The 26,222-nt window shown below is 40.5% G+C and overlaps 1 protein-coding gene across 1 annotated transcript in view; it reads left to right on the top strand.

Annotated features, from left to right (window-relative positions):
- The first annotated feature begins 10,366 nt into the window (after positions 1–10,366).
- Positions 10,367–26,222, top strand: part of THBS4 (thrombospondin 4) — a 43,498-nt gene continuing 27,642 nt past the window's right edge. The window contains exons 1-2 of the mRNA XM_040449804.1: positions 10,367–10,621; positions 16,503–16,706. Of these exons, the coding sequence (XP_040305738.1) occupies positions 10,534–10,621; positions 16,503–16,706 (292 nt within the window). The 5' untranslated portion in view covers positions 10,367–10,533. The remainder of the gene's footprint in view (positions 10,622–16,502; positions 16,707–26,222) is intronic.

The raw sequence follows: 26,222 nt of genomic DNA, 5'->3' as shown, positions 1-26,222 counted from the left end.
TTTTAAAGAAAGAGGATGGAGAACTATCTATCATGCTAATGGGCGTCAAAAGAAAGCTCGAGTAGCCAGCTTGTCATATGTCAAACAAACTAGATTTTAAATGAAAGACTGTAACAAGAAATGAAGAGGGCACTATATCATAATTAAGAGGTCTATCCATCAAAAAGATCTAACAACTGTAAATATTTATGCCTCCAACTTGGAAGTGTCCAAGTATATAAATTGATTAATCATAAACATAAAGAAACTCACTGATAGTAATGCAAAAATAGTAGGTGACTTTAACATCCCACTTACAACAATAACAAATCACCTAAGCAGAAGATCAACAAGGAAACAATGGCTTTGCATGACACACTGGACCAGATGGACTTAATATATCTGGAAACTTTTACCCTGAAGCAGCAGAATACACATTCTTTTTGAGTGCACATGGAACATTCTCCAGAATAGATCACATACTGGGTCACAAATCAGCCCTCAACAAGCACAAAAAGATCAAGATCATACCATGCATATTTTTAGATCATAATGCTATGAAACTTGAACTCAACCCCAAGAAAAATTTTGTAAAACTCTCAAATACATGGAGGTTGAAGAACATTGAACTAGAGAATGAATAGCCTAACCAGGAAATTAAAGAAGAAAATTTTTATTTTTTTTTAATTTTTTTTTAACGTTTATTTATTTTTGAGACAGAGAGAAACACAGCATGAATGGGGGAGGGGCAGAGAGAGAGGGAGACACAGAATTGGAAGCAGGCTCCAGGCTCTGAGCCATCAGCCCAGAGCCCGACACGGGGCTCGAACTCGCGGACCCTGAGATCGTGACCTGAGCCGAAGTCGGACGCTTAACCAACTGAGCCACCCAGGCGCCCCAAGAAGAAAATTTTTAAAATACATGGGAGCAAATACAAATGAAAACATGACAGTCAAAAACCTTTGGGATGCAGCAAAGGTAGTCCTAAGAGGGATGTACATTGCAATTCAGGCCTATCTCAAGAATCAAGAAAGATCCCAAATACACAACCTAACCTTACACCTAAAGGAGCTAGAAAAAGAATAGCAAATAAAGCCTAAAGCCAGCAGAAGAAGGGAAATAATAAAGATTAGAGCAGAAATAGGGGCGCCTGGGTGGCTCAGTTGGTTAAGCATCTGATTTCGGCTCAGGTCATGATCTCCCAGTTATTGGGTTTGAGCCCCGCGTTGGGCCCTGTGCTGACAGCTCACAGCCTGGAGCCTGCTTCGGATTCTGTGTCTCCTTATCTCTCTGTTCCTCCTCTGCTCATGCTCTGTCTCTCTCTAAGAAATACAGATTAAAAAAAAAAAATTTTTTTTTTAATTAGAGCAGAAATAATGATATAGAAACCAAAAATAAAAAACAGTAGAACAGATCAGTGAAACTAAGAACTGGTTCTTTGTGAATAAACAAAATTGATAACCCCCTAGCTAGACTTACCAAAAAGAAAAGAGAAAGGATCCCAATAGATAAAATCGACAAATGAAAGAGATCACCACCAACACCACAGAAATACAAATAATTACAAGAGAATACTGTGAAAAATTATATGCCAACAAACTGGACAATCTGGGAGAAATAGACAAATTCCTAGAAATTCACAAACTACCAAAACTGCAACAGGAAGAAATAGAAAATTTGAATAGACCAATAACCAGCAAAGAAACTGAATCAGTAATCAAAACTCTCCCAACAAACAAGAGTTCTGGGACAGATGGCTTCCCAGGGGAATTCTATCAGACATTTAAAGAAGAGCTAATAACTATTCTTCTCAAACTGTTTCAAAAATAGAAATAGTCATTCTATGAAGCTAGCATTACCTTGATTCCAAAACCAGACAAAGATCCCACTAAAAAAGCAGAATTACAGGCCAATATCCCTGATGAATATGGATGGAAAAATTCTCAACAAGATATTAGCAAATTAAATTCAACAGTACATTAAAAGAATTATTCACCAGGATCAAGTGGGATTTATTCCTGGGCTGCAGGGCTGGTTTAATATTTGCAAATCAATCAGTGTGATACACCACATTAATAAAAGAAAGGGTAAGAACCATATGACCCTGTCAATAGATGCAGAAAAAGCATTTGACAAAATACAGCATCCATTCTTGATAAAAAAAACCCTCAACAAAGTAGGAGTAGATAGGACATACCTCAACGTTATAAAGACCACATGCAAAAGACCCACAGCTAGTATCCTCAATGGGGAAAAACTGAGACCCTTTCCCCTATGGTCAGGAACAAGACAAAGATGTCCACTCTTGCCATTACTATTTAACATGGAACTGGGAGTCTTACCTTCAGCAATCAGACAACAAAAAGAAATAAAAGGCATCCAAACTGGCAAGGAAGAAGTTAAACTGTCAGTATTTGCAGATGACATCTAGAAAATGTGGAAAACCCAAAAGACTCCATCAAAAATTGCTAGAACAATACATGAATTCAGCAAAGTCATGGGATATAAAATCAATGCACAGAAATCTGTTGCATTCCTATATACCAATAACCAAGTAGCAGAAAAAGAAATCAAAGAATCGATCCCATTTGCAATTGCACCAAAACAATAAGATAACCTAGGAATAAACCTAACTAAACAGGTAAAAGATCTACACTCTAAAAACTATAGAACACTTGTGAAATAAATTGAAGAAGACCTAAAGAAATGGAAAAGAATTCCATACTCATGGATTGGAAGAACAAGCATTGTTAAGATGTCTATACTATCTAAAGCAATATACACATTTAATGCATCCCTATCAAAGTACCCCCAGAATTTTTCCCAGAGCTAGAACAAACAATCTTAAAATTTGTATGGAACAAATTTGTATGGACTCCAAATAGCCAAAGCAATCCTAAAAACGAAAAACAAAATTGGAGGCATCACAATTCTGGATTTTAAGCTATGTTACAAAGCTTGAGGTCAAAGAAGTTACTGCCTGTGTTCTCCTCTAGGATTTTGATGTTTTCCTGTCTCACATTTAGGTCTTTCATGCACATTGAATTCATTTTTGTGTATGGTGTAAAAAAGTGGGCCAGGTTCATTCTTCTTCATATTGCTGCCCAGTTTTCCCAGCACCATTTATTGAAGAGACTGTCTTTTTCCCATTAGATATTTTTTCCTGCTTTGTCGAAGATGAGTTGACCATATAGTTGTGGGTCCATTTCTGGATTCTCTATTCTGTTCCTTGATCTTTATGTCTGTTTTTGTGCCACCAGTACCATGCTGTCTTGATGACCTCGGCTGCAGCAACTTCTTACTAGACGTGTCACTGAAGGCAAGGGAAAGAAAAGCCAACATCAATTATTGGGACTTCATCAATATAAAAACTTCTGCACAGCAAAGGAAACAATCAACAAAATTAAAAGGTAGCCTATGGAACAGGAGAAGATAGTTGCAAATGACATATCAGATAAAGGGTTAGTATCCAAACTCTATAAAGAACTTAACAAACTTAACACCCAAAAAACAAATAACCCAGTTAAGAAATGGGCAGAAAATAGGAATAGACACTTTTCCAAAGAAGACATCCAGATGGCTAACAGACACATGAAAAAGATGCTCAATGTCACTTATCATCAGGGAAATAGAAATCAAAACCATGATTAAGCTCAGTCGCTTAAGCATCCGACTTTGGCTCAGGTGAAGATCTCATGGTTAATAGTTCGAGCCCTGTGATGGGCTCTGCACTGTTGTTGTGGAGCCTGCTTCGGATTCTCTCTCTACCTCTCTCAGCCCCTTCCCCACTTGTGTGCACTCTTTCTCAAAATAAATAAATAAACTGAAAAAAATAAAATGCTAACATCCTTTAAAAAAAATAAACCATGATGAGATACGACCTCACACCTGTCCAAATGGCTAAAATTAACAACACAAATAGCAGGTGTTGGCCAGGATGCAGAGAGAGGGGAACCCTCTTGCACTGCTGGTGGGAATGCAAACTGATGCAGCCACTCTGGAGAACAGTATGGAGGTTTCTCAAAAAAAAAAAAAAAAATAGAACTACCATACAATCCAGCAATTGCACGATTAGGTATTTACCCAAAGGATACAAAAATAAATATTTGAAGGGGTACATGTACCCCAATGTTTATAGTAACATTATCAATAATAGCCAAAATATGGACATAGCCCAAATGTCCATCGACTGATAAATGGATAAAGAAGATGTAGTATATACATATACAATGGAATATTACTCAGCCATCAAAAAGAATGAAGTTTTGCCATTTGCAATGACATGGATGGAGCTAGACTATATTATGCTAAGCAAAATAAGTCAATCATAGAAAGACAAATACCATATAATTTCACTCATATGTTGAATTTAAGAAACAAAACAAATGAACATATGGAAAGAGGTGGGTAGATAAGAGAGGGGAAACAAACCACAAGAGGCTGTTAATAATAGAGAACAAACTATGGGTTTATGGAGGGAGATGGGTGGGAGACAGGTTAGGTGGGTAAAGGGTACTAAAGAGAGCCCTTATTGTGATGAGCACTGGGTGTTGTACGTAAGGGATGAATCACTGAATTCTACTCTTGAAACCAACATTGCACTGTATGTTAACTAAAACTTAAATTAAAAGAAAATATCAAATATCAAATATCAAATACATGATATTTGATACATGTATAGACCAATACATGTATAGACCAATACATGATGCTAGTTATACTTTTAGTGCCCCTTGATTAAGAAAAATGATGTATCAATGACTCCCTCCCTGGCAGGAGCTGTCTTCAAAATACATGAAAATACATTCATACTTCTCCCAATGGTTACTGTTCTATCTCCACCTTCCACTTCATAGGCAAGCTTTTTCAAAGTTACCTTACTTTTATTGTTACCCTTACTATCTCCACTGCCTATTCTGTGGTCCTCACTCATTGATGGCATTACTCTGCCTTCCTTTCACCCACACTACTCCATCAAGCTGCTTTCAACAGTATCACCGTTGACTTCTGGGTTGATAAACCCAAGCACGGTCTTTTAGTCCTTACCTTGCTTGACCTCTCAAAAGTGCTGATACTGTTTACCATTCCTCCCTGACACTACACTTTCCTTAGCTTCTTTTACATCTTTCTCTCTTTATTGCTGGTTTCTCCTTCTCTACTGGCTCTGTAGTGTAGTGTTCATCAATGTTCTTCCTTGATCTTACACTTTTCTTGGGTAGTCTTATCTATGCCTATGGCTTATATAAGTACCTATATTGCTACCTATAAATTTATGATGTCAACCCAATTCTCTCCTAGTTACATACCCATGAAACTAAATGCCTAATGGATAGCTCCATTTGAATGTCTCGAAGGTGCCTTCACCTCAATACAGCCAAAACAAATCATCACCTCCCCGTCATATCTTGGTGGATGGCACTACAGTCCACCAAGTTGCCAAGGTCACAACCCCAGATATTGTCTTGATATGTCCCTTGATGCTCTTGCATATAACATGCATTTCCTGTTTGTTGTGTTCTTCCCTTACTTTGTCACATGGAGATTCTCATCCTTCATGATTCAAATGAAAAGCCAGCCCTTCTAGGAAGTCTTTTCCAATTCTAACTACAAGTTACTTTCTCCTAAGTATTTCCTTGTTTCTTAGGACACGTGTCTACTATAGATCTTATCATATAATTTACATCATCTGGTTTCCTGAGTAAACTGTGAGCTAAAGATCAAGAACTATGTTTTATTCATCATTGTATGGCATTGTCTAACAGCATGCTGGGCACATTCTAGAAGACTGTCAATAAATATTTGTTAAATATATTAAGTGATGGACACATAGTAAATATTTGTTGCTAAACTGATCACATTAATGAGAACAAACTCTCTCTAATTAAGATTTCATACCTGACAGGCAACTATTCTTTCTAGCTTAACAATTTTGTCACTGACTGGATAGCAACACCCACATAATTTTAGAATTTGGAATTAGAAAAATTGTGTATATCTAATCCAACTCTTTTATGAACTCATTAAGGCTCATTTGTAATTAGTTATACCAGTTTTCCTATTGATAGTTAACTAAGATCCTTTATATGTTCATTCTTTTAGTTAGATTAAACATGTCCCCAGGAATTCAAGTGATACTATTTGTTTGCTTACAAACCTTTTTTTCCCATAGATAAACTTCAATTCAAATCAAATTATCCTGAATTCTAAACCCCTGACATCCAAATGAATAGCATTTTAGTATTTATTACAAGTTTTCATTATGTCCTATTATTTCATTGCACCTTGCATCATATTTTCTTAGCAAATATATTTAGACATCTGGCACTAAATTTGGTATTGTCCTGGCACAATAATCATTATTATCACTTGACATTGCAGGAACTACCATGCAGATGGATTAATGTATTGTTTAATGAAGGAGACAAGTTACTTTAAGAAATGCTAGTTTCAAAACTCTCCCTAGACTTCAAGTTGGGTAGACATAGTTATTTGTAATAAATGTCTGCACAACTGCATTTTTCCAAGAAATTTTTACACAGCATTTACTAAAGTATATTAAAGAAGCTTAATTAGAGGTTTTTCTAACAGTCTGCTTAGACTCTTAGTGAGATTGAAAATGAGTGATTTTACACATTTCTTTTCGCTTCACTAATCTTCAGTGCCTAAATTGCTATCTTTTAATTTCTGGGAAAAAAAGCTTTTTACTTTTAACTGCACACCAATCAAAAGCCCCCTACCTAATTTACAGACCCTTATTTGTGCTAATGAGTTTCTAGAGAAGCTGTTTTCCTGTCACTTAATCAAGTACCTTCCTTTGTTATTAACATTAAACTACATAGGAACCCAAACTCTGCATTTTCCTGTGCTGTGGCATAAATGTTATCACACATCATGGTGTAAACTATATTCCTTTTAAGCCATCTTTATTTTATTATATTTTTTTAGAGAGAGAGAGAGAGGGAGGGAGGGGCAGAGAGAGAGAGGGAGACAGAGAATTCTAAGCAGGCTCCATGCTCAGCACAGAGCTTGACGCGCGGTCCCATCTCATGACCTCGTGACCCTGAGCTCGTGACCTCAGCTGAAGTCAAGAGTCAGATGCTTAACTGACTGAGCCACCCAGGCGCCCCCAAGCTTTCTTTACATATTAATCATTATTTCCCATTTCCATTCCCTTCAAGAACTCAAGTGGAAAGCTTGGCATAACTAATGATAACCCTGTTCAAATAACAATTAACAAATATGCAAAACTTCTGCTTCGTTGTGCCCAATAGCAGTATGTAATATGAGTAACTTCTTGCACTTCTAAAGAACAGAAGGAGTAGGAGCAGATGGGTATCCCCACATCCAAAATGAGGTTTGGATATTGAGACTGATGATGTTGCCACGCATGTAGCAAAAGGGTTTGAAAAAGTTTATCACCCACATAATGAGGCTTTCTGGCGAGAGTAGGATGGGCTCCCAAGCTTGTGTGAAGATGGTTTCAGAGAGCAGGGAAAGGAGATGGTTTGGGGATTTTCGTGGTGGTTAGGGGCTGAGGCTGGGGTGAGGGTTCCTGGCTATAGTTAGGGCTTGCACAGTGGAACTTCCTGCCAGCACCAAAGAAGGGAGCACCCAGGCTTTCTTCTCAGCTTGCTCAGATATGGGGCTGAGGGGGAGGGGAGTGGCAGACATTGAAAGCTGTGAGCAAACATAAAAAATGTTATATTCTGTGTTAAACGGTTACAAATGGAAGGACACCTAGTATATCAGTTACCTACTGTAACTGCTACTATGTCAGTTACATAACAATCCTAAAATCTTAATGACCTCCAAAAATAAACATTTATTCGCATGTCTGGAGTCGGCTAGACAGCTCTGCTGATCTTGCCTGAGCTCACTCACCTGAGTCAGCTGACAGCTAATCTCAGGTGGCTTTGCCTATGATGACTGTGGTGACTCATCTCTGCTCCATGTCTGTCATCCTCCAAAAAGCTAGCACAGCCATGCTATCATGGCAAAGGTAGAGATGAAAGAGCAAGCAAGTGCAATCACACAAATACTTTTTAAGCTCCTGAATGTGGCATATTTCCTAAAATCTATTGGCCAAGGATGTTACATGACCAAGCCGAGAATCATAGTGGGAAGGCAAAAGATATGTAGATGGAAGAACAAAGAATAGGGACAGTTTTTTGCAACCTCTCACACAAATGGATTACTAACATATCACAGCCTCTTATAACCCACTTTGCTGAGAGATGGAAAATCAGTTCAGTGAGTTATTCACCAGTAGGTGCTAGGCTCTATACTTGCAATTGGGGCTACAAAAATAAATAAGAGTGTTAGGGAGCTCATAGTCTGATATTGGGGTAAAATAAATAATACATTATTATTTTTTTAATGTTTAATTTTTGAAAGACAGAGAGACAGAGTGAGAGCAGGGGAGGGGCAGAGAGAGAGGGAGACACAGAATTTGAAGCAGGCTCCAGGCTCTGGGCTGTCAGCACAGAGTCCAACATGGGGCTCGAACCCATGACGCAAGGCGAAGTAGGACACTTAACCGACTGAGCCACCCAGGCTCCCCCAACAATGCGTTATTAAGATAAATTAAAATCCAGCATGATAAGTGCAACAACAGATATTTTAATAAGGTGGCACAGAAAAGAAACTGGTTAAGTCTTTCACCTCCTTGGTCATAGATTTCATAGCCAATTTAATGGATTTTATTATAATAAAAAATAATTGATTTTCCTCTTGGTTCCTCCTCTTCCTTCCTTATGGAAGACATAAAGAAAAAGCTGGGTGAGATTCTTCAGTGAATAGTTTAATAAACATCCAGGCTCTTTAGCAGCAAAACTAGATTGTAAGTGTGCTGGGCTAGCAGAAAGTCACTTGGTTCTCTTGTTGATCCATTACCCTTAGTAGTCATCCAGTTTCCCTTAGTAGTCATCCAGTTTCAAGCAAAATTTATTGTGTGTCTACCTGGGCAAGCTATTTTGCTGGCCATCTCCTAAGAATTGGGGTCACCTAGCAAAGGTGACTAAATGAAGATGACTTAAAACTAAGATCTGCCTCCAAATAACTACAGTTATTGTGTCAGTCCATTGTAAAAGACATAAATAGGCAAAGCTGTTCTGCTTCTAGCAGAAGTTGGGAACCTGGAGGCTGCTGTCACCCAGGCCACTGTCGGGGACAGTTTGAAGATTTGAACATTCTTCAGTCATTTCATTGGTTTACAGTTACATTGCTGGAAACACATGCCCTTTTTCGCTACAGTGCACTCTCATATGTAGAGAAGCAGTACCCCATTCCATAGAGTGGCGTTAGTGTAATGTGGCATTAAATAAAACCCAGAACTGTGGTAGACCTCAAAGAGAAGCGATATCCTAAAATAGCTTGCAAATCTCCAGGTCACCAGCAATGGCTGGAATAATAATAGGTGAAGGGTTAAGCTTGAAAATAAGATGATGGGTTTATCTTCCAGCTTGTGGCACATAGCTTATTAACCTTCCAAGTGACATTCTTTGAGACATGACGACAGGGATAGAAATACTTTGCTGGATCTTCTCCATTACTCAAGATTCTCTAACAGGGAAACATTTTGCCATTGTTCTGAAATATCTTTTCCTCTGGTTAATCCGCATTATCCTAGGGGGCTTCACTTAGGAGAGAGATGAATTCCTTATGTTCCTTCCCTCTCTTTCGGTATGCTCCCTGCTCCCAGACCTTCAAACTGTCACGTGGAATCTTTTGGGAGGACGCAACAGAAGTGGGCATGCAAGAGTGTTTGGAAACTAGACTGAAAATAAACCGCCCTCCTATAAATGGTTCTGTCCGGATTGATTCCTTGAGATGGGTTTTATTTCCGTTAAAAACTCAAAACTTTCAAACGTTCACTGTTCGTGTCTTAAAACTTGATGGGAAAAATATTCAACATCCGAGGCACTCAAGAAAAGCTTGAAATAAAAGAAACCAATTGCTGTCTGGACCGCTTTAGGAGGCAGGAGAGTCTTCAGGGTTCGTTCTCAAGGGAACCTACGACGGGCTACGGGCGTTACAAAGCCTCTCCAAGCGCGGTTCTTTTTAGAAAACAGAAGGAGGAAAGAAGGGGGGGGGGGGCGGACAGGGTCACTTCATCTCTCCCCCGTCCTGTGTGCCTGGAGCAGCCCTGGCTGCCCCGCTCTCTCCCAAGAACCCTCGCCCGCCCAGGTCCCGCTAGACCGCGTCTCCTTCCCCTCGCCACACGCAGTCCGTCCCCTCCGCCGCCCACGCTCCCCGCTCGGCCGCCCCCTCTCTTCCCGGCGAACCGGCTTCCCCGCCAAGGGGGCCGCCCCGGCCTCGGCCCTCCCCCGGCTCCGGCCGGCCAGACCATAAAGAGCCCGGCGCCAGCGGCGGAGGCAGCCGCTAGTGCGCTCAGCTCTGCACCGCCCCCGACGGCAGCCCCGGAGGCCGCGCCCCGCGCACCCTGCACCTGCGCCGCCCGCGGGGCCCGACGGAGGGTCAGCGCGCAGCTGGGGACACCGAGGCACGGCCAAGTCGCCTCGCTCGCGGGCGTCCGCGGCTGCAGGAAGAGCCAATATGCTGGCCCCGCGCGGAGCCGCCTTCCTCCTGCTGCACCTGGCCCTGCAGCCGTGGCTAGGGGCCGGCGCCCAGGCCACCCCCCAGGGTAAGTGGGCTCTCGCCGGGGCGGGGGCGACGAGCCCCGGGTTCCTCCTTCGCGCTCCTCTTGGACGACAGGAGGGACCAGCTCCGCGCGCTGCTTGGCCCTTGGCTCCCAGGGCCTCCGTCGGTACTTCTCTGACCCTCTGGGGTCTGAGTCCCAGCATTTTGTGATTGGAAGTGGCGATTGGAGTACAGCATTTTCTGAGAGACCATTATCCAGCCATGAGACCACTTCCCTAAACAACAGCTTAGGGGATTCGAAACTTATTTTCAGTCCATGCAAAGAAGTGGAGTTCATTTCAGAGCTCACCCTGCGCTAGACCTCTAACACATCCTGAAATCCAGGTTGTATCCCCTGCGGTTCTCTCTGGCCGGCCATCCCCTAAGCCTTTGCCCACTAAACTCCGACCCGGCGGGAGCGAAGTTCCTGAGAAAGGCACACGCAGCTTTACTCTCTTTGCCCGGCTACTGGCTCTTTGCTGCTCTTTGGCCCCCAAAACCATCTTTGGGAGTCGGCATCATCTCTTGATTCCTGAGATGAATAGAGCAGGAAGGACCAAGAAGTCGGTGTTTCTCTTCTAGAGGTAAAAATTCGATAAATGCTTTGAAAAGACAGCTGAATAATCTTCAAACCTCTGTGTGAAATGGGGTGAAAATGACCATTGGGCAGAATGCACTTAAGTTTAAACTGATTTTTTTTTTTTTTTGTAAAGGTCAAAAGGAAGAAATTACTTAAGCAAGAAAAGATGTTAGGGCTCTCACTGGCCATCCAGTGATGACCTTCACCTGTTGACTTATTACTGCGGCATGAAATAAAGCTGGAAGGAGTCAAACAGGTTGAAGTGAAAGTTGTTCTTCCTCACAAACCCAGGGTGAAGCATGCCTCTGAGGGAAGTCTCCAATTCCTCCCTCTCCTATTGCAGTAATAACCCATTTAAACTTTGCATGTCACCAAATAACTCCTTTTGATTTCAGACCAGGCAACCAGAATAGTGGTTTCAGGGGGTAGGTAATAATACACTGCATTTAGTTTGCCTTGAAATATTGGAAATACACTAGTGTGTGTTTATTCATTGTGACCTCTCTTCGAGGAAGGTAAGAAAGCTTTTTTAAAAAATTGAAGTGTAATTGGCACAGAAGGATATATCAGTTTCAGGTGAACATGAAACATAATGATTCCAAAATTGCATACATTGTGAAATGATCACCACAATAAAGCCGGTTAACGTCTGTCACCATACGCCATTACAAAAAAAAAAAAAATGACTTTCTGCAATGGAAACTTTTGGGGTTTCCTCTCTTAGCAACTTTCAAATATGCAATACTGTATTATTAACTATAATCAGTATGCTGTACTTTAAATCCCCATGGTCTATTGGCTTTATAACTGGAAGTTGGTACCTTTTGACACTTTTCACCCTTGCCTCCACCCCTACCCCCCCCCCCCCCCCCATGCTCACTGTCTATGAGCCTGGCTGCTTATTGTTTTAGTTGCCACATAGACAATGAGATCATACAGTATCTGTCTTTCTGTGTCTGACGACTTATTTCACTGAGCATAATGCCCTCAAGGTCCCTCCATGTTGTCACAAATGGCAAGATTTCATTCCTTTCTTAGGTTAAATAATTTTCCATGATACACATATACCACATCTTCTTTATTCATCTATAAATGGACACTTCGATGGTTTCCATATCTTGACTATTGTACGTAATGGTTCAGTGAACATGAACCTGTATATATCTTTTTGAATTAGTGTTTTTAGGGTTTTTGGATGAATACCCACAAGTGGAATTGCTGGATCATAAGTAGTTCCATTTTTAGTTTTTTGAGGATCCTCCGTACTGTTTTCCATAGTGGTTGCACCAATTTACATTCCCACAAACAGTACACAAGAGTTTCCTTTTCTCCACATCCTTGCCAACACTTGGTATTTCTTTTTGATAATAACCATTCCAACCGGTGTGAGGTGATAACTCATTGTGGTTTTAATTTCCCTGATGATTACTGATGTTGAACATCTTTTCATGTGTCTCTTGGCCACTTGTATGTCTTTTTAATATAATTTATTGTCGAGTTAGCTAGCATACAGTGTATACAGTGTGCCCTTGGTTTCAGGAGTAGATTCCCATGATTCATCACTTACCTACAACACCCAGTGCTCATCTGTATGTTTTCTTTGGAAAAAAATATCTGTTCAGATCTTCCACCCACTTAAAAATCAGATTCTTTTTTTGCTATTGAGTTGTAGGAGTTCTTTATATAGTTTGTATATTAACCCCTTATCAGATATGATTTGTCAATATTTTCTGTCATTCAGTAGGTTGTCATTTCATTTTGTTGATGGTTTCTTTTGCTGTTCAGAAGCTTTTTAGTTTGATGGAGTCCCACTTGTTTGCTTTTGCTTCTGCTGCCTTTGCTTTTTGATGTTAGAAAGGAAGCTTTTCGGGGTGCCTGGGTGGCTCAGTTGGTTAAGTGTCTGACTTTGGCTCAGGTCATGATCTCAACTTTGTGAGTTCAAGCCCCACATCAGGTCTCTGCTGTCATCGTGGAGCCCACTTCTGATTCTCGGTCTCTCTCATTCTGTCTGTCCCTTCTCCACTCAAAAATAAGTGAACATTAAAAAAAAAGGAAGCTTTTCAAAACAATTCAAAAGTTTTCTGATTGTACATAGGATTTGGCAGTTTTAAACTTAGGGGTTAATATTTTGTGTTGTATGAATTCCTGACATGTGAACACACAGCCTCATGATGTGCTGCAGGTATGGATTTTGCTGCTTCTTGGAGCTGCCTGTTTCATAGGACTCAGAATAAGGCTATACTTCCTAAATTATCTGGTTAACTTAGTTGCTGTAGATTATCAGATTAAGTTAAGTTTCTGATAGATTGTTTTATTGAGTTAATTAGTCTTACCATCATCAGCTCAACTGAATAATAATTTGTATCCTTTCTCCTGTGAGCTGCCTTGCTAGTTTTATTGGTATGTATTCAATTGTCATACTGTGGTAGTTGGACTGATTCGTAGTAGTAATTTCACCTCTAACAGTAGAAAGTTGTGCTTAGATCGTGGCACTATTAATGAAATGTAATAACATTAATAGAAAATTGTGTCTCATTTCCTTTTCAAAACCCTCTCCAAACTCATTACCAACTAATCCCAACTCTGCCTCTTGAGAGAGAAGCCAGTGGGTTAGATGAGCCTTGAAGATTGAAATAGGGTAAATTTAGCTTGAGCTAAATCATGTGCCTAATCCTAGTCAAAGCAAGACTCCAGAATAGCAAGAGTTTAGTGTTGAATGCAGTTCCCATACCTTGAACACACATTGGCAGATGGCTTGTCCTGAATGGAACTTTTAGACATATTGTCTCATTTTCCCTTGTTCTTACTGATGGAAATGTAAAGCTTGCAATTCTCTGGAAATTAAAAAATTCTGTTCCCTTTTTGAAGTACAGTAGGCAATAGTCTTCATGTTTGGGGGTGGGGGGGAAAGGCAGAGTCCTAGAAGGAACATAATAGATGTTTTGCTTTCCAGTATTTCTAATATTAAATACATTATTTTGTAAGGTCCTTAAGTACATGGAAAAGAATACATATCCAGTATAAAGACAGATAGTTTCTTAAAGAGTAGAAATTCTTGAGTAATTAGGGTTTTGCCTGTTTGTTTTATAACTTTTATTTATTTTTTTCTTATTACAAAAGTAACACCTGTTCATTGTAAAAATAAAAATAAAAAATTGCATAAGCAAAAAAAAGGAAATAAATGTATAATTATATGACCCAGAGATAGGTACTATTTATGTTAGGTTCTGTTGTGCTGTCTTTCAAATGTTTTCATTTGGAAATATATATTTCAAGTGGGGTCATGTTACATGTATAGTTTTAAGATTTTTTCAATTCTATATATCATGAACATCTTCCATATCTGTAAGTATTCAGCTGCATTACCATTTTTGATAGATAATAATCCACTTTTGGGAAGGACTAAAGTTTATTTATTGAGCGCTGTAATAAAGGACCCTTAAGTTGCATGCAGTGTTTTGATATTATAACAATAATTTGTTGAACAATTGTAGTGCTACAGGATGGCTTGGATGGCTAAAATCTCTTTGATCTCTGTCAAGCCCTTCTTTCTCTGCTAAGGACAGTTGATGTTTTCATTAAAAAGTGCTATGCTAATGAGGCTTTGGTTTTCCACCTCTTCCAGTTAGATTTTCTCCCATTTTCTTTGGATATCTTTGGGTATCATTGTATTTTTTGTTTTTACAGTCAGATGGTGAGAAAAATACCTTATTGTTCAAGTTAGCAATTCCTTCATCATTAGTTAAGCATATGAACTGTGTGTGTGTGTGTGTGTGTGTGTGTGTGTGTGTGTACGTGTACATACCACAGCCTGCAGGAACTTCGGCCTCTAAACCTTTTTTCTAGATACAGTAATGTGTATACACACACACACACACACACACACACACACACAAAGTACTTATTTGCCATTGTAACTCTTTTTCTGTAAATTGTCTATAAATTGCTTTTTCATATTCTGTGCCCATTTTCCTTCTCTTTTAAAAAATTTTTTTCTTTTTACTTTTCTAAATTACATCTAAGTTAGTTAGCATATAGCGCAACGATGATTTCAGGAGTATATTCCTTAGTGTCCCTTACCCACTTAGCCCATCCCACCTCCCACAACCCCTCCAGTAACCCTCTGTTTGTTCTCCATATTTAAGAGTCTCTTCTGTTTTCTCCCCCTCTCTGTTTTTATATTATTTTTGCTTCCCTTCCCTTATGTTCATCTGTTCTGTGTCTTAAAGTCCTCATATGAGTGAAGTCATATGATACTTACCTTTCTCTGACTGCTGTGTCCATTTTTCTATTGCTTATTTTATTAATTTGTAAGAGCTCAGATTATTGTATCTAGAAAACAGCTTTAGAGGCTGAAGTTCCTGTAGGCTTTGGAATTGTTCAAACAATATTAGTATAAACCAACAAAAATACTGAATAACTTCTAGTGAGTATTACCCGTTTGGCCTTTGCCTTTTAAACAATTCTGGATGTATACTCTTAAAGCTCTCAAAAATATTACAAATATGTATATGTATCTATATCTCTAGATAGATAGATGATAGATAGATAGATAGATAGATAGATAGATAGATAGAAAAAGAAAGCAAGAAAGTAAGAAAGAAAAAGCAAGCAAGCAAGAAAGAAAGAAAGAAAGAAAAGATAGAGATAGATGCATCCAACCTGGGGCTAGAACTTAGAACCCTGACACCAAGAGTCTCCTACTCTACTGGCTGAGCCATCCAGGCACCCCTGCATCAGGATTTTTAACAGAGAAATATGGGAGAACTATATATGCAGAAAGGGAACACTTGGGTCTCACAAAGGCAGCAAATTGTTTGCTGACACACTGTGTCCCACCACATCCATTCTTTCTGCTGCATGCCTGATATCATTTATCACTGACCTGGAAACTACAGTCAGCTCTGGTCCAGGGGGTGCATGAGAACCCTAAGGCAGGCATTTACTACTTGGAGACATAAGAGAAACAATGACTTGCATGCTCTCACCTGTCTCCCTTGTAGCCTTTAGTGCTTTTCCTAGTGGGCTTTTTCAGAGCCACTTCTTGGGCCAAATGTGATTTACGGTTTGCAAATTTAGTCTTCTCTTGGGGGTTCATGACCTAGTGATGATGATTATGCTGTATTTTTTCTGGTTCAAATGTCCAGCCACTGTAAGAATGATAAGGAAGACCTGGTGAGTTTAGCAATGTAAATGGTAACCGTGTTCATGTACGTTATATCTTACTGTCAAATTGTGCCCCCTCAAAAAAATGTTTGTCCCAAACTTCTTTCACTGATTATCCCTTTCTCTCCATTCTCCCTAGTCTTTGACCTTCTCCCATCTTCCAGCCAGAGGCTGAACCCAGCTGTTCTGCAGCCAATCCTGACAGATCCCACCTTGAATGAGGTCTATGTGATCTCCACCTTCAAGCTGCATTCTAAAAGTTCATCCACCATCTTGGGCCTTTACTCTTCAGTTGATGGCAGCAAATATTTTGAATTCACTGTGATGGGACGCTTAAACAAAGGTAAGCACATTTGCAGAAATCATTTTTCTAAGAATCTTCTTTTCCTATTTGAACATTTGGGACCTTCTTGCCTTGAGATGGTTTCCTCCTCCAATTTTATACTGATCCAACATTCATGTCAGTTTTCAATACAAAATTCTTCTGATTGTTCATTGACCTGTCTGGGGAGGATGAGTTGATAATTTGGAGAGAGGATGAAGAATTGTTTGTGGCCAAAATGCCCTTTGACATTGTCCCACCTCCTGTTATTCTGAGTCCAGTTTGGGAAGGGACAGGACCCAGGACCATTAGGCCACTGACTTAGTTCAAGCTGTTACAACAAATACCATAGACGGGGTGGTCAAACAAGAGACATTTATTTCTGACAGTACTGGAGGCTGAGAAGTCCAAGATCAAGGTGCCAGCAGATCTTGTTCATGGAGAAAGCCTGGGTCCTGCCACCTTCTTGCCATGTCCTTCCATGGCCTTTCCTCAGTGTGTGCCAGTGAAGAGAGCAAGCTCTCTGTCTTGCCTTCCTTAAAAGGAAACTAATGCCATCGTGAGGGTCCCACCCTCATGACCCAATTTAAACCTAATTACTTCCCAAAGGCCCACTGCCTAATACCACCACACTGAGGGGTTAGAGCTTCAACATCTGAATTTGGGGGGAGGTGGGGAGGAGGGACACAAACATTCAGCCTCTAACAGCCACCCACACCATTCTTCTGTTCCCTCGGAAGCATGTGGCTTAGCAGACCTAACTCCCAGCTCTGCAAGAACCTCCCTGGACTTGATGCAGAGAACATACCTCAGTCAGTAGAACTAAATGAACAGCGTTCTTTTCCACCTGTTTCATCCCAGTTTACACAGGTCTGTCATCTGTTTGGTTGCTTTGCTGTCAAATGTTTCACTGTCACAGTGAGTTACTACAAATACTAAGAAATGATTCTCAAAGAAACAGGTCACTATTTTTTCATCTCCTTCCCCTCCACCCATGCCCTGGGGACAACACCTGTTCCTGCTTATTGAGGAATGTGACAGATACGTGTTCCTGCTGCCTCATGATTTTAATAAAAAAAGGGGGGGACTGGTCCTTCTGGCTAGATGTTATATTTATTTCACTTTGCTTTACTTCAAGTGCTTCAGACTCTCTATCAGATTCTAATTGTGATTGAACATTTAATTTTCAGATATTAGGAGCTGACAGAAATTCCTAATTCTTAGCTTTCATAGGACTACAGAGTTAAAAGCAGGAAGAATGGGTTTTTAATTCCTTTTATGTCAAGTCCCAACCACCCCCCTGCCCCTTCCCTCCCCACTCATATGTGCTCTCTCTGTCTGTACCTCGGGCCTGTCAGGGGCTGTGTTGAGGTCCCAAATAGTGAAGGGAGCCTGGGAACATGGTGACATGTCTCAGCTTGGTGACAGAAGGGCCTTCTGTGGAGTGAAAAACTCTGCTCCTAGCTTTTCATCCTCACTGAATCTCCCCCCTCCATTTCACAATTGTCCATTATGCGTGAGCCCATTGTGGAAAATCTTTGTTGCCTGGAAACACAAGGCAGCACATTCCCCAGAACGGATTCTTTTTGTTGACTCTATATGGGCAGAGGTAACACCAGATAGCAAGATGAAGAGGTAAGGGTGTTTTTAGTGCTTCCTCTGAACAACCAGCAGTCATGTGATTCAGCTGTAAACACCAGCTGATCTCCATGTTAGAGGAGAAGACCCCAAGGTTGGATGAACACCTCTCTACCTTTCTGGATTTTGTTAGAAAATGAAAATTAAAGGAAAACAAAGAGGAATTTATACCAGAGTTTGGAGAGTGGACGAACTTGACATAGAGAATTTTCACTGGAGCAATAGAAAAAAGTATAGACAGTTGCCAACACGGTCAATCTGAAAGTTCTGTGAAGGAGCAGTAGCCTTCAGACTGGAACGAGAAGGAGAAGTGACTGGGTCCATCAGCTCCATGGAAGAGACGGGGATGTGATTGTGACTCCCTGTCGAGGTATTTGATAGTGGCCGTGCAGGCCTGACCTGGAGGGTCGAGGAGAATCATCTACCTTGAAGGTGAACCCCAGTCACTGTCTAGGGATCTAGATGAGCTCCTACAGTAAAGTGAAGTGTATTCCGTGAAGAATGTGCAGCACAAGTTGGCCAATGAGCTCCCTGCTTCTACAAGTCAGCCTTTGCATGGCCGCCTCATTATTGTTCATAAGCATAACTTGGATGGAGTTAGGCTGGATGGCAGAAACCTTTAGTAGCTTCCCATTCCAAACTGAATAAGATACAGATGTCCCTGCTGAGCTGTCAGAACTTTCTGTGGCATGATCTCCCAACCAGCCTTTGCAATTTATCCCTTCTTCCAACCCTCCATGCAGCCTATGCTTGAGCTAGATGGACTAGTTACCATTTCCTGGCCCCACTCATGATGTCTGTCTTTCTCTATCCTTTTACTCTTGTCCTTTGCTCCCCACGGGTACCTTTCCTGCATCATATACAGATACCAAAATCCTAAAGATACAAGACAGTTCTCAAATTCTTTCTGACACCTTTTATTACGATTTCTACAGAAGGTACTAATCTTAGTTTGCCTTGTTCTTGAATTCTTCTCTCCAGTAGGTTGTAAGCTCCCTCAAAGCAGGAACTGAGCATCCCTGAACTCACCTTTGTGTCTTTTGTAGCCCCTAGCACAGTGCCTTGTACATAAAGTAGTTCATGAGCAAAGTGAATAGAATAAATGGAGGCTGTGAAGAGTAGCCTTGTTTATTAAAGAAAATATACACTGTTGTGAAAATTCTGGAAGTATACAATGCCTGGCACATAATAGTTCTGGCTCAAATGCATTAATGAATTTTGAAGACCATTTGGATGAGGACATAAGGGAAATGGACTATTTTTGATATAAATGATCTATCAGATTGTTAGTAATACAGGTGGTACAATCTTGGTAGAAATAAGCATTCTACAGAAATCACCTGGTTGTACAGAAGACCTGGTTGATATTTTTCTTGTATCTGGCATAGAAGCAACCTTCCAGTTAGGATTTTGAGTTTGAGTCACAGTTAAATCTCTTAACAGCTCTGTCCCCATGAATATGTCTCTGAAGTGCTTAGCCTTGGTTTACTGTCTCTACAGTAGGGTTGATTGATTGCAAGAACTGAATTATATAAGTATACTTTTTATAGATTGTGAAGCTCAATAAAAATTTCAGGTTCTTCCATATGCTTCTATAAGATAGGTAGAAAGAAGAGGAAGAGAAAGATCTCTGTTTTTTTTTAGGGGACTGTCTTCCAGAGAGGATTTGGTGAACTCTTGGCTTGCCTTGATGAGACCTTCACCTTTCAGAAAAAAACAATAAGAACTGCTTCTTTAGTCTTAGTTTGTTTGCCACAAAAGAACAACTTGGGGGGGTGCCTGGGTGGCTCGGTTGGTTTAATGTCCGACCGACATGACATTGGCTCAGGTCATGATCTCACGGTTCATAGGTTCAAGTCCCATGTTGGGCTCTGTGCTGACAGCTCAGAGCCTGGAGCCTGCTTAGGATTTTGTGTCTCCCTCTCTCTCTGCCCTCCTCCTGCTCACAATCTGTCTCTCAAAGATAAATAAACATTAAAAAAATTTTTTAAAAGAACAACTTGGTGCTGTGGAAATGAAGGGAACCCCAAGAATTTGCAGTAATAACTGCAGACAGTCAAGCTCCTTAGCATTAAGATAGGACATGTCAAATAGTTCAGAGTAATGGTTCACAGAGAAGTCTGTGGGCTAAAGAGAAACACAGTATAAGAGAGCTAGATGAGTTTCAAAACTAGAATTCTGGGGGCACCTGGGTGGCTTAGTCGGTTAGGTGTCCAACTCTTGATTTCAGCTCAGGTCGTGATCTCATGGTTTTTGAGATCGAGCCCCATATCGGGCTCTCCACTGGCCATGGAGTCTGCTTAAGATTCTCCCTCTTCCACTGCCCCTCCCCCCCCCTAAAAAAATTAGAATTTTGAACCCAGTAATGAAGGGGGACAATGAGGTGCCTCAAACATTAATAATAGTATTTATGGGCCCATCCAGTGTCCCAAGAGTGTTCTAAAGGCTCAAACCTCATTATCGGTTGTGATCTTCACTGTATTCCTATGAGGTGCCCTTGAATTGCTTGGTTTTAAAATGGTCATGTATAGAAAATGGAAAGAATATTAGTGAACTTTAGGACAAACTCCTGGAGGGTTATATTATTACCCTTGTATCTTGGGATTACCTGGAAAAGAAAGAGCTGGGATTATTTAAAAGAAAATGAGTTCACTAAAAATAAGTCATGCCAAACTTTTTTTAAAGTAGTTTCTAAGCTGAGAGATCAAAAAGATGCTGTGAGCATAATGTATCTTGATATCTGAAAAGAATTTTTTGAAGCCACTCATTATACATTTCTGGATAGTATAAAAAAGAATAAGCTAGATAAATAGTACTATTAGGGGTTAGTAAGTTGTTTTACAGCAAATCTCGTGGTTTTTGACAAGGCTCTGTCTTGGGCATTGAACCGTTCAGCATATCAGTGACTTAGGTGAAGGCATAAATAGTATTTTATCATGTCTGCAAATGGCACATAGCTAGAGAAGACCGTTGAACATGTTGGATGCCATCATCAAGTTTAACAAGGTCCTACCAGTCTGCCACATATGCCACAATCATATGAAATTTAACAATAATAAATATAAATCCATCACCTAGGGGTGAAAAGTAAATTGCCAAAGTACAGGCTGTGGGAGAACTATCCTCAGAGGTCTAGTCAACATTAAGAACCAACTAATGTTAAGCACCGTGCCTGACACTTAGTAGTTGTTTAGAAATGTTTGCTGAATGAATGAATGAATGAATGAATTAACAGATGCAGTAATGCAACAGTTTTTTAAATCTTCTTAAGGGGTGCCTGGGTGACTCAGTTGGTTGAATGTCTGACTCTTGATTTCAGTTCAGGTCATGATACCAGGGTTTTGGGATCTAACCCCATCTCAGGCTCTGCCCTGAGCAAGGAGCCTACTTGGGATTCTCCTCCTCTACCCTTCTCCCTCACTTGCATGCTTTCTCTAAAAGTAAAAATTAAAAAAATACATATCACCTGTCATCATTTAAAAAAAAAATCTCCTTAAATTTTAGACTTCATTAATGCATTCATGTGGCTGGATTAAAGGAGCTAATAGTCCCACCATACTCATTCAGGACACATGACACAAGGACACTCTCAAGTCAGAGATTACCTTGAGGAGAGTCACCAAAACAACAGCCCTTTGGACCTCATTTTTTATGACATCACAAATCAAAATGTTAAAGGATCTGGAGAAATAAAGGAGCCAAATAGAAGACATGAGAGAGATAAAAGTTGCCTTAAAATATTTGAAGAATATCATTTGAATTAAGGATAAGACTAAATCTGTCTATAGTTCTGAAGAGCACAGTTAGGATTCATTGGTGGAAGTCAGAGGGAACAACAGATATTGGTTCTTTATTAGGAAAATCTTGGAGAGCAATCCAAAAGTGAAATGGGTTTCCCTACAAAGTAATTAGTTCCTTCTTCCTGGAAATGTGCTGGTAGAGGCTAAACTTTTATTGAAGGGATTTGTGAAATGGGATATTGACCTAGATAACTTACAGTGTTCATATTCTGTCGCTCTGCTAAGACCAGAAGATTCCATGGGTGCTTAAGGAATTGCTTTGGAACTCCCTCCTATAAGATGACCTTGGGATTTCGTGTGCACTCAACAGCTTTTGTCACCTACCAGATAGTTGCACACTTGAGGAATCTCATAACTTCTCAAAATATCAAGCCCTCTGCAGATGTTTAATATAATTACTGTGCTTCCTTTCACTGGATGGTTTCTTTGCAGGATGTGTGTGTGTGTGTGTGTGTGTGTGTGTGTGTGTGTGTGTGTATACATGTACTCTGTGTACATTTGTTCGAACTGCTATAAGAAAATTTCAAAACCTCCACACGGCATTCATCCCACTTGGGAGTCACCCAGGGTACTTTCAGGAAAAGCAATTTGACGGCTTACCTTTTATATGTATTTCCAAAGCACTAAAGTTACAAAGACTCAGTGTATAGGGCATGAAGATAAATAAGCAAAGGCAAACAAGAATATCCATCACAAGAGACATTAATGGCAAGAAGACTTTTTTTTAATGTGCAATTATTTTAAAAGAAGAGGAAAGGTTGACAGCAATCGCTTTCATCAAATATTGAAAAGTGCCAAAGAGCAAAGCCATTTGCCAAGCAAAGCAGAAAGCCCTGGACTACGGCTTCACGAGTTTGCTGCCTGCGGGCCAGGTCACTCTGAACTCTTTTGCCCAGGCAGACAAAATATTATCATTTCCAGTTCTTTAAAGCTGGCGCCCTACTTCATTGCTCTGACATTCAGTACATCATAATATTTTTGACTACCAACTCCACTGTTCCGAAAAGCACCCTTTGAAAATTCTTTTCCAAGAAAGCAGTATTTCACATCTTCATTGCTTGGGTTTGCTCTTTCATCTTTTGCCAGTCGCGGAGATGGTATTTAATCAGGCTAAGTTACGTGGTTTCTGTGTCAAGCTGGTAGCCAGGCATGTAAATGGAGCTATAAAATCAAGCCCCAAATTGTCTGGGATACAAAGATGCTAAGTTTAGAAGGAAATAAACCAGTAGAAAAAAAATAATAAACCAGTAGAAACTGCCCTTCACGTTGTTTAAGAGATTGTGGGTCAAAAAAAAATCAGAGTGGATACATGAATACTCTATTTTTCATCCAATAAATAGCTGTATTTTGTGTTTTCAGATGCTATGGTATGTGAGAAAATTGATAAAAGTTAGAATCCTGGCCCCAGACTTTATGCTCTAGTAGTGAAGATAAGAAATAAATACAAATAGATAACACTAATACGTACATTTGCATAGCAGTTGGTAGTTTTTGCATTTTCTTATTTGACCACCACTGAAAACCAAAAGAGATAGAAAGGAAAACTCTTCTTAGCTGCATTTAATAGTTTAAGAAATGGACAGCTAACAAAATTAACAGGCCCAGGGTCACATAGCTATTAAGTATCTGAGCCAAAACTGGACTCTGAGTCCTGGAAAAGTACAGCTGGAAAAGTCCCGACAAAGTGTTACAGGACTAGGAATGAAGACAGCTGCCAGCCATTGGGAAGAAGGAAGACTTCGGGAAGTCGGGTGCATTTGAGCTGGATCTTGGTTTCAGATGAGTAGCCATGATGGATCAGGAAAGAAAGCGATGGAGCAGAGGGCATTCCACACAGAGGGAAAACCTCATACGGGTTGTTCAGCTTGGCTGGGTAATGAAGGCAGGGGGAAGGTTGCAGCTAGTCCTGGGATCAGGAGGTTAGATGTTATTTAGGAACCACTAGGGAGCTATTAAAAGATTTCAGTTGCTTGCTTGTGTGCGGCTTTGAGAAGGCAATAACTTGGTCAGAAGAGTCCTTTAAGGAGCTCAAGCTGTCGGTCTAGATAAATTGTGCAGAGAGAAGCTTTCGGTGGGAACGTGAGGCAGGAATGTGGTGGACAAAGCCAGCGACAGAACAGAGTGGAGACAGAAACGCCGTTTGAAGACGTGCGGTTTTCAGGCAGTTATCACCAAACTGGTTTCAGCTAGTGGTGACTGAAGAGGGAATAAGAGAACGCAGTGTGCCGCAGCTGAAGAAACAAAGCTGTACTGATGACTGTTTTCCTGAGTGCGGTGTTCCTGGAGGTGGTGATGGGCAGAGGTGTGGTTGACCCAGGAGAAGACCACTCTTAGCAGCTTCAGGGGACTGGCTTTGCACCCCTCCTGGAGGGGAGGACCTGATTATGTTATTACCTCTGTAGTATCTCCCCTCCATTTTGCCCTCTCTGCTGTGTGTATGTGTGTTGCATTAAGATAGGGCAAGGTGAGCACTGGAAAAGGGGGCCGGAGAGAGGGAGGCAACTATGTCTGCCCTCTCCTGCTCCAACCCTCTCCTGCTCCAATGGTGCTGTCTCTGGAGAAGGTCGGGGAAACTTCCACCCCGCAGGCTGCAAGCTCCTAGAGCCAGAGCTTTAGAATGTGTCTCAACTCAGTGTGACTGATGTGACAACAGTGAGTTTCCTGAGCAGTTGCCTGTCTGCCCTCTGGGGTAGTCTTACTGCTCTGAAGATAAAATAAGTATTGAAGCACTGAAGCATTGAAACTCCTTACTTTGCAATAAAAAAGAAAAATGAAAAATGGAAGCCATAAGAGAAATGAGAATCACTGGATCAAATATGAAGAATGGTAAATGTCAAAGCACTTGATAATTTTTCTGCTAACGGACGTTTTGAAGATGGAAGTTTCCGTGATTCTTCTTTTGCTTTTGTTTCCTCTTGCCATTGTCACAAGATCTAGGAGCATGAGGAATTTGTCATTTCAGCACTGCACTGCAACACAAAGCCAGGCAGAAGTATAGAATCCCCTTAAATAACAGCATGAGCACAACAGTAGGTTTTGCTCTCTGCAGTAGATACTGAATTGCCCCTCTCTAAACTTCATAATTTATATGTGGAACACTTTCCATGCAATCATTTTATTATTCATTGAAAGTTCATGTTCACAACATTTAATGTGCACCTGCTATGTGTAAAGTGCTCCACTGGGTACTATTTATAAAATTAAACTTAGTGATTCAGTTATGAAAATAAATCATGGCCCACATGCCCTGGAAAGCCTGTTAAAAGCAGGCAAGATGCCCATGAAAATATGTTTCCTTTGAATTCCACAGAAATCTCAGTTTGAGGAAGAAAACCAAGGCTATCTGTTTTAAGCCACTGTGTGTATCCTCTTAAACTGTTAATTTGAGGCACTGAGGTTGTGGTGTGAAGAGAATAAGGAGATGTTGAGTATACATGTCTATGACCTAATTGAAGTTTGGTGTCCCAAGTGGTATTCTCACTGGCCTGTAAAACTCCAGGTATTTGTAAAACTGTTCAAAACACTAAAGAAATGAGCTCTGAAAAGTTGAATTAGTCCATAGGTTTTGGTCAATTTTCTCCCTCTTTGGGGTACCATATATGCCTTCAATTTCCAGCTGTGCAGTTATTGTTTAAATTCTGAACAACATTAAAGAGGTAAAAATTCGGGCGTATCCCATATTTATAATGCCTCGAGAATGTCTACTCATGTCTACTTTTTTCCTTCCCACTCTTTCTCTTCATACCACCATATATAAAATACTATGTTTTATATTAGAGTCAGAGAAAGGTCTTTTAGCCAGTCTGTCCTGCCAGGTCTTACCAATTGTTTTCTCTTGCTAAGCGAGTGGTGGTGAGCACATAGGCCTAAGAGAAGATCTCCTTACTCCTCCTGGCATCTCTGTATATCACAGAACCTAAGGCTATCTGGCCCTCTCCAGTCATGGTCAAATGGAAAAACAGATCTGGGCAGATTTTAGAAGCGGTGGGAATATCCACCTAGACAGCCTTATACATTTGGAGGAAGTCTTCAAATAAATCCTGAAAGTTTCATAGTGGTGATTATTTTTTCTGGCAGTACTACAACATCAACAGGCTGG

This window comes from Herpailurus yagouaroundi, unplaced genomic scaffold (assembly GCF_014898765.1).
Source record: "Herpailurus yagouaroundi ecotype Mexico unplaced genomic scaffold, PumYag 29, whole genome shotgun sequence".
Classification (NCBI taxonomy): domain Eukaryota; kingdom Metazoa; phylum Chordata; class Mammalia; order Carnivora; family Felidae; genus Herpailurus; species Herpailurus yagouaroundi.
Note: the sequence above shows the minus strand (reverse complement) of the source record. Positions and strands in the feature narration are given on the sequence as shown.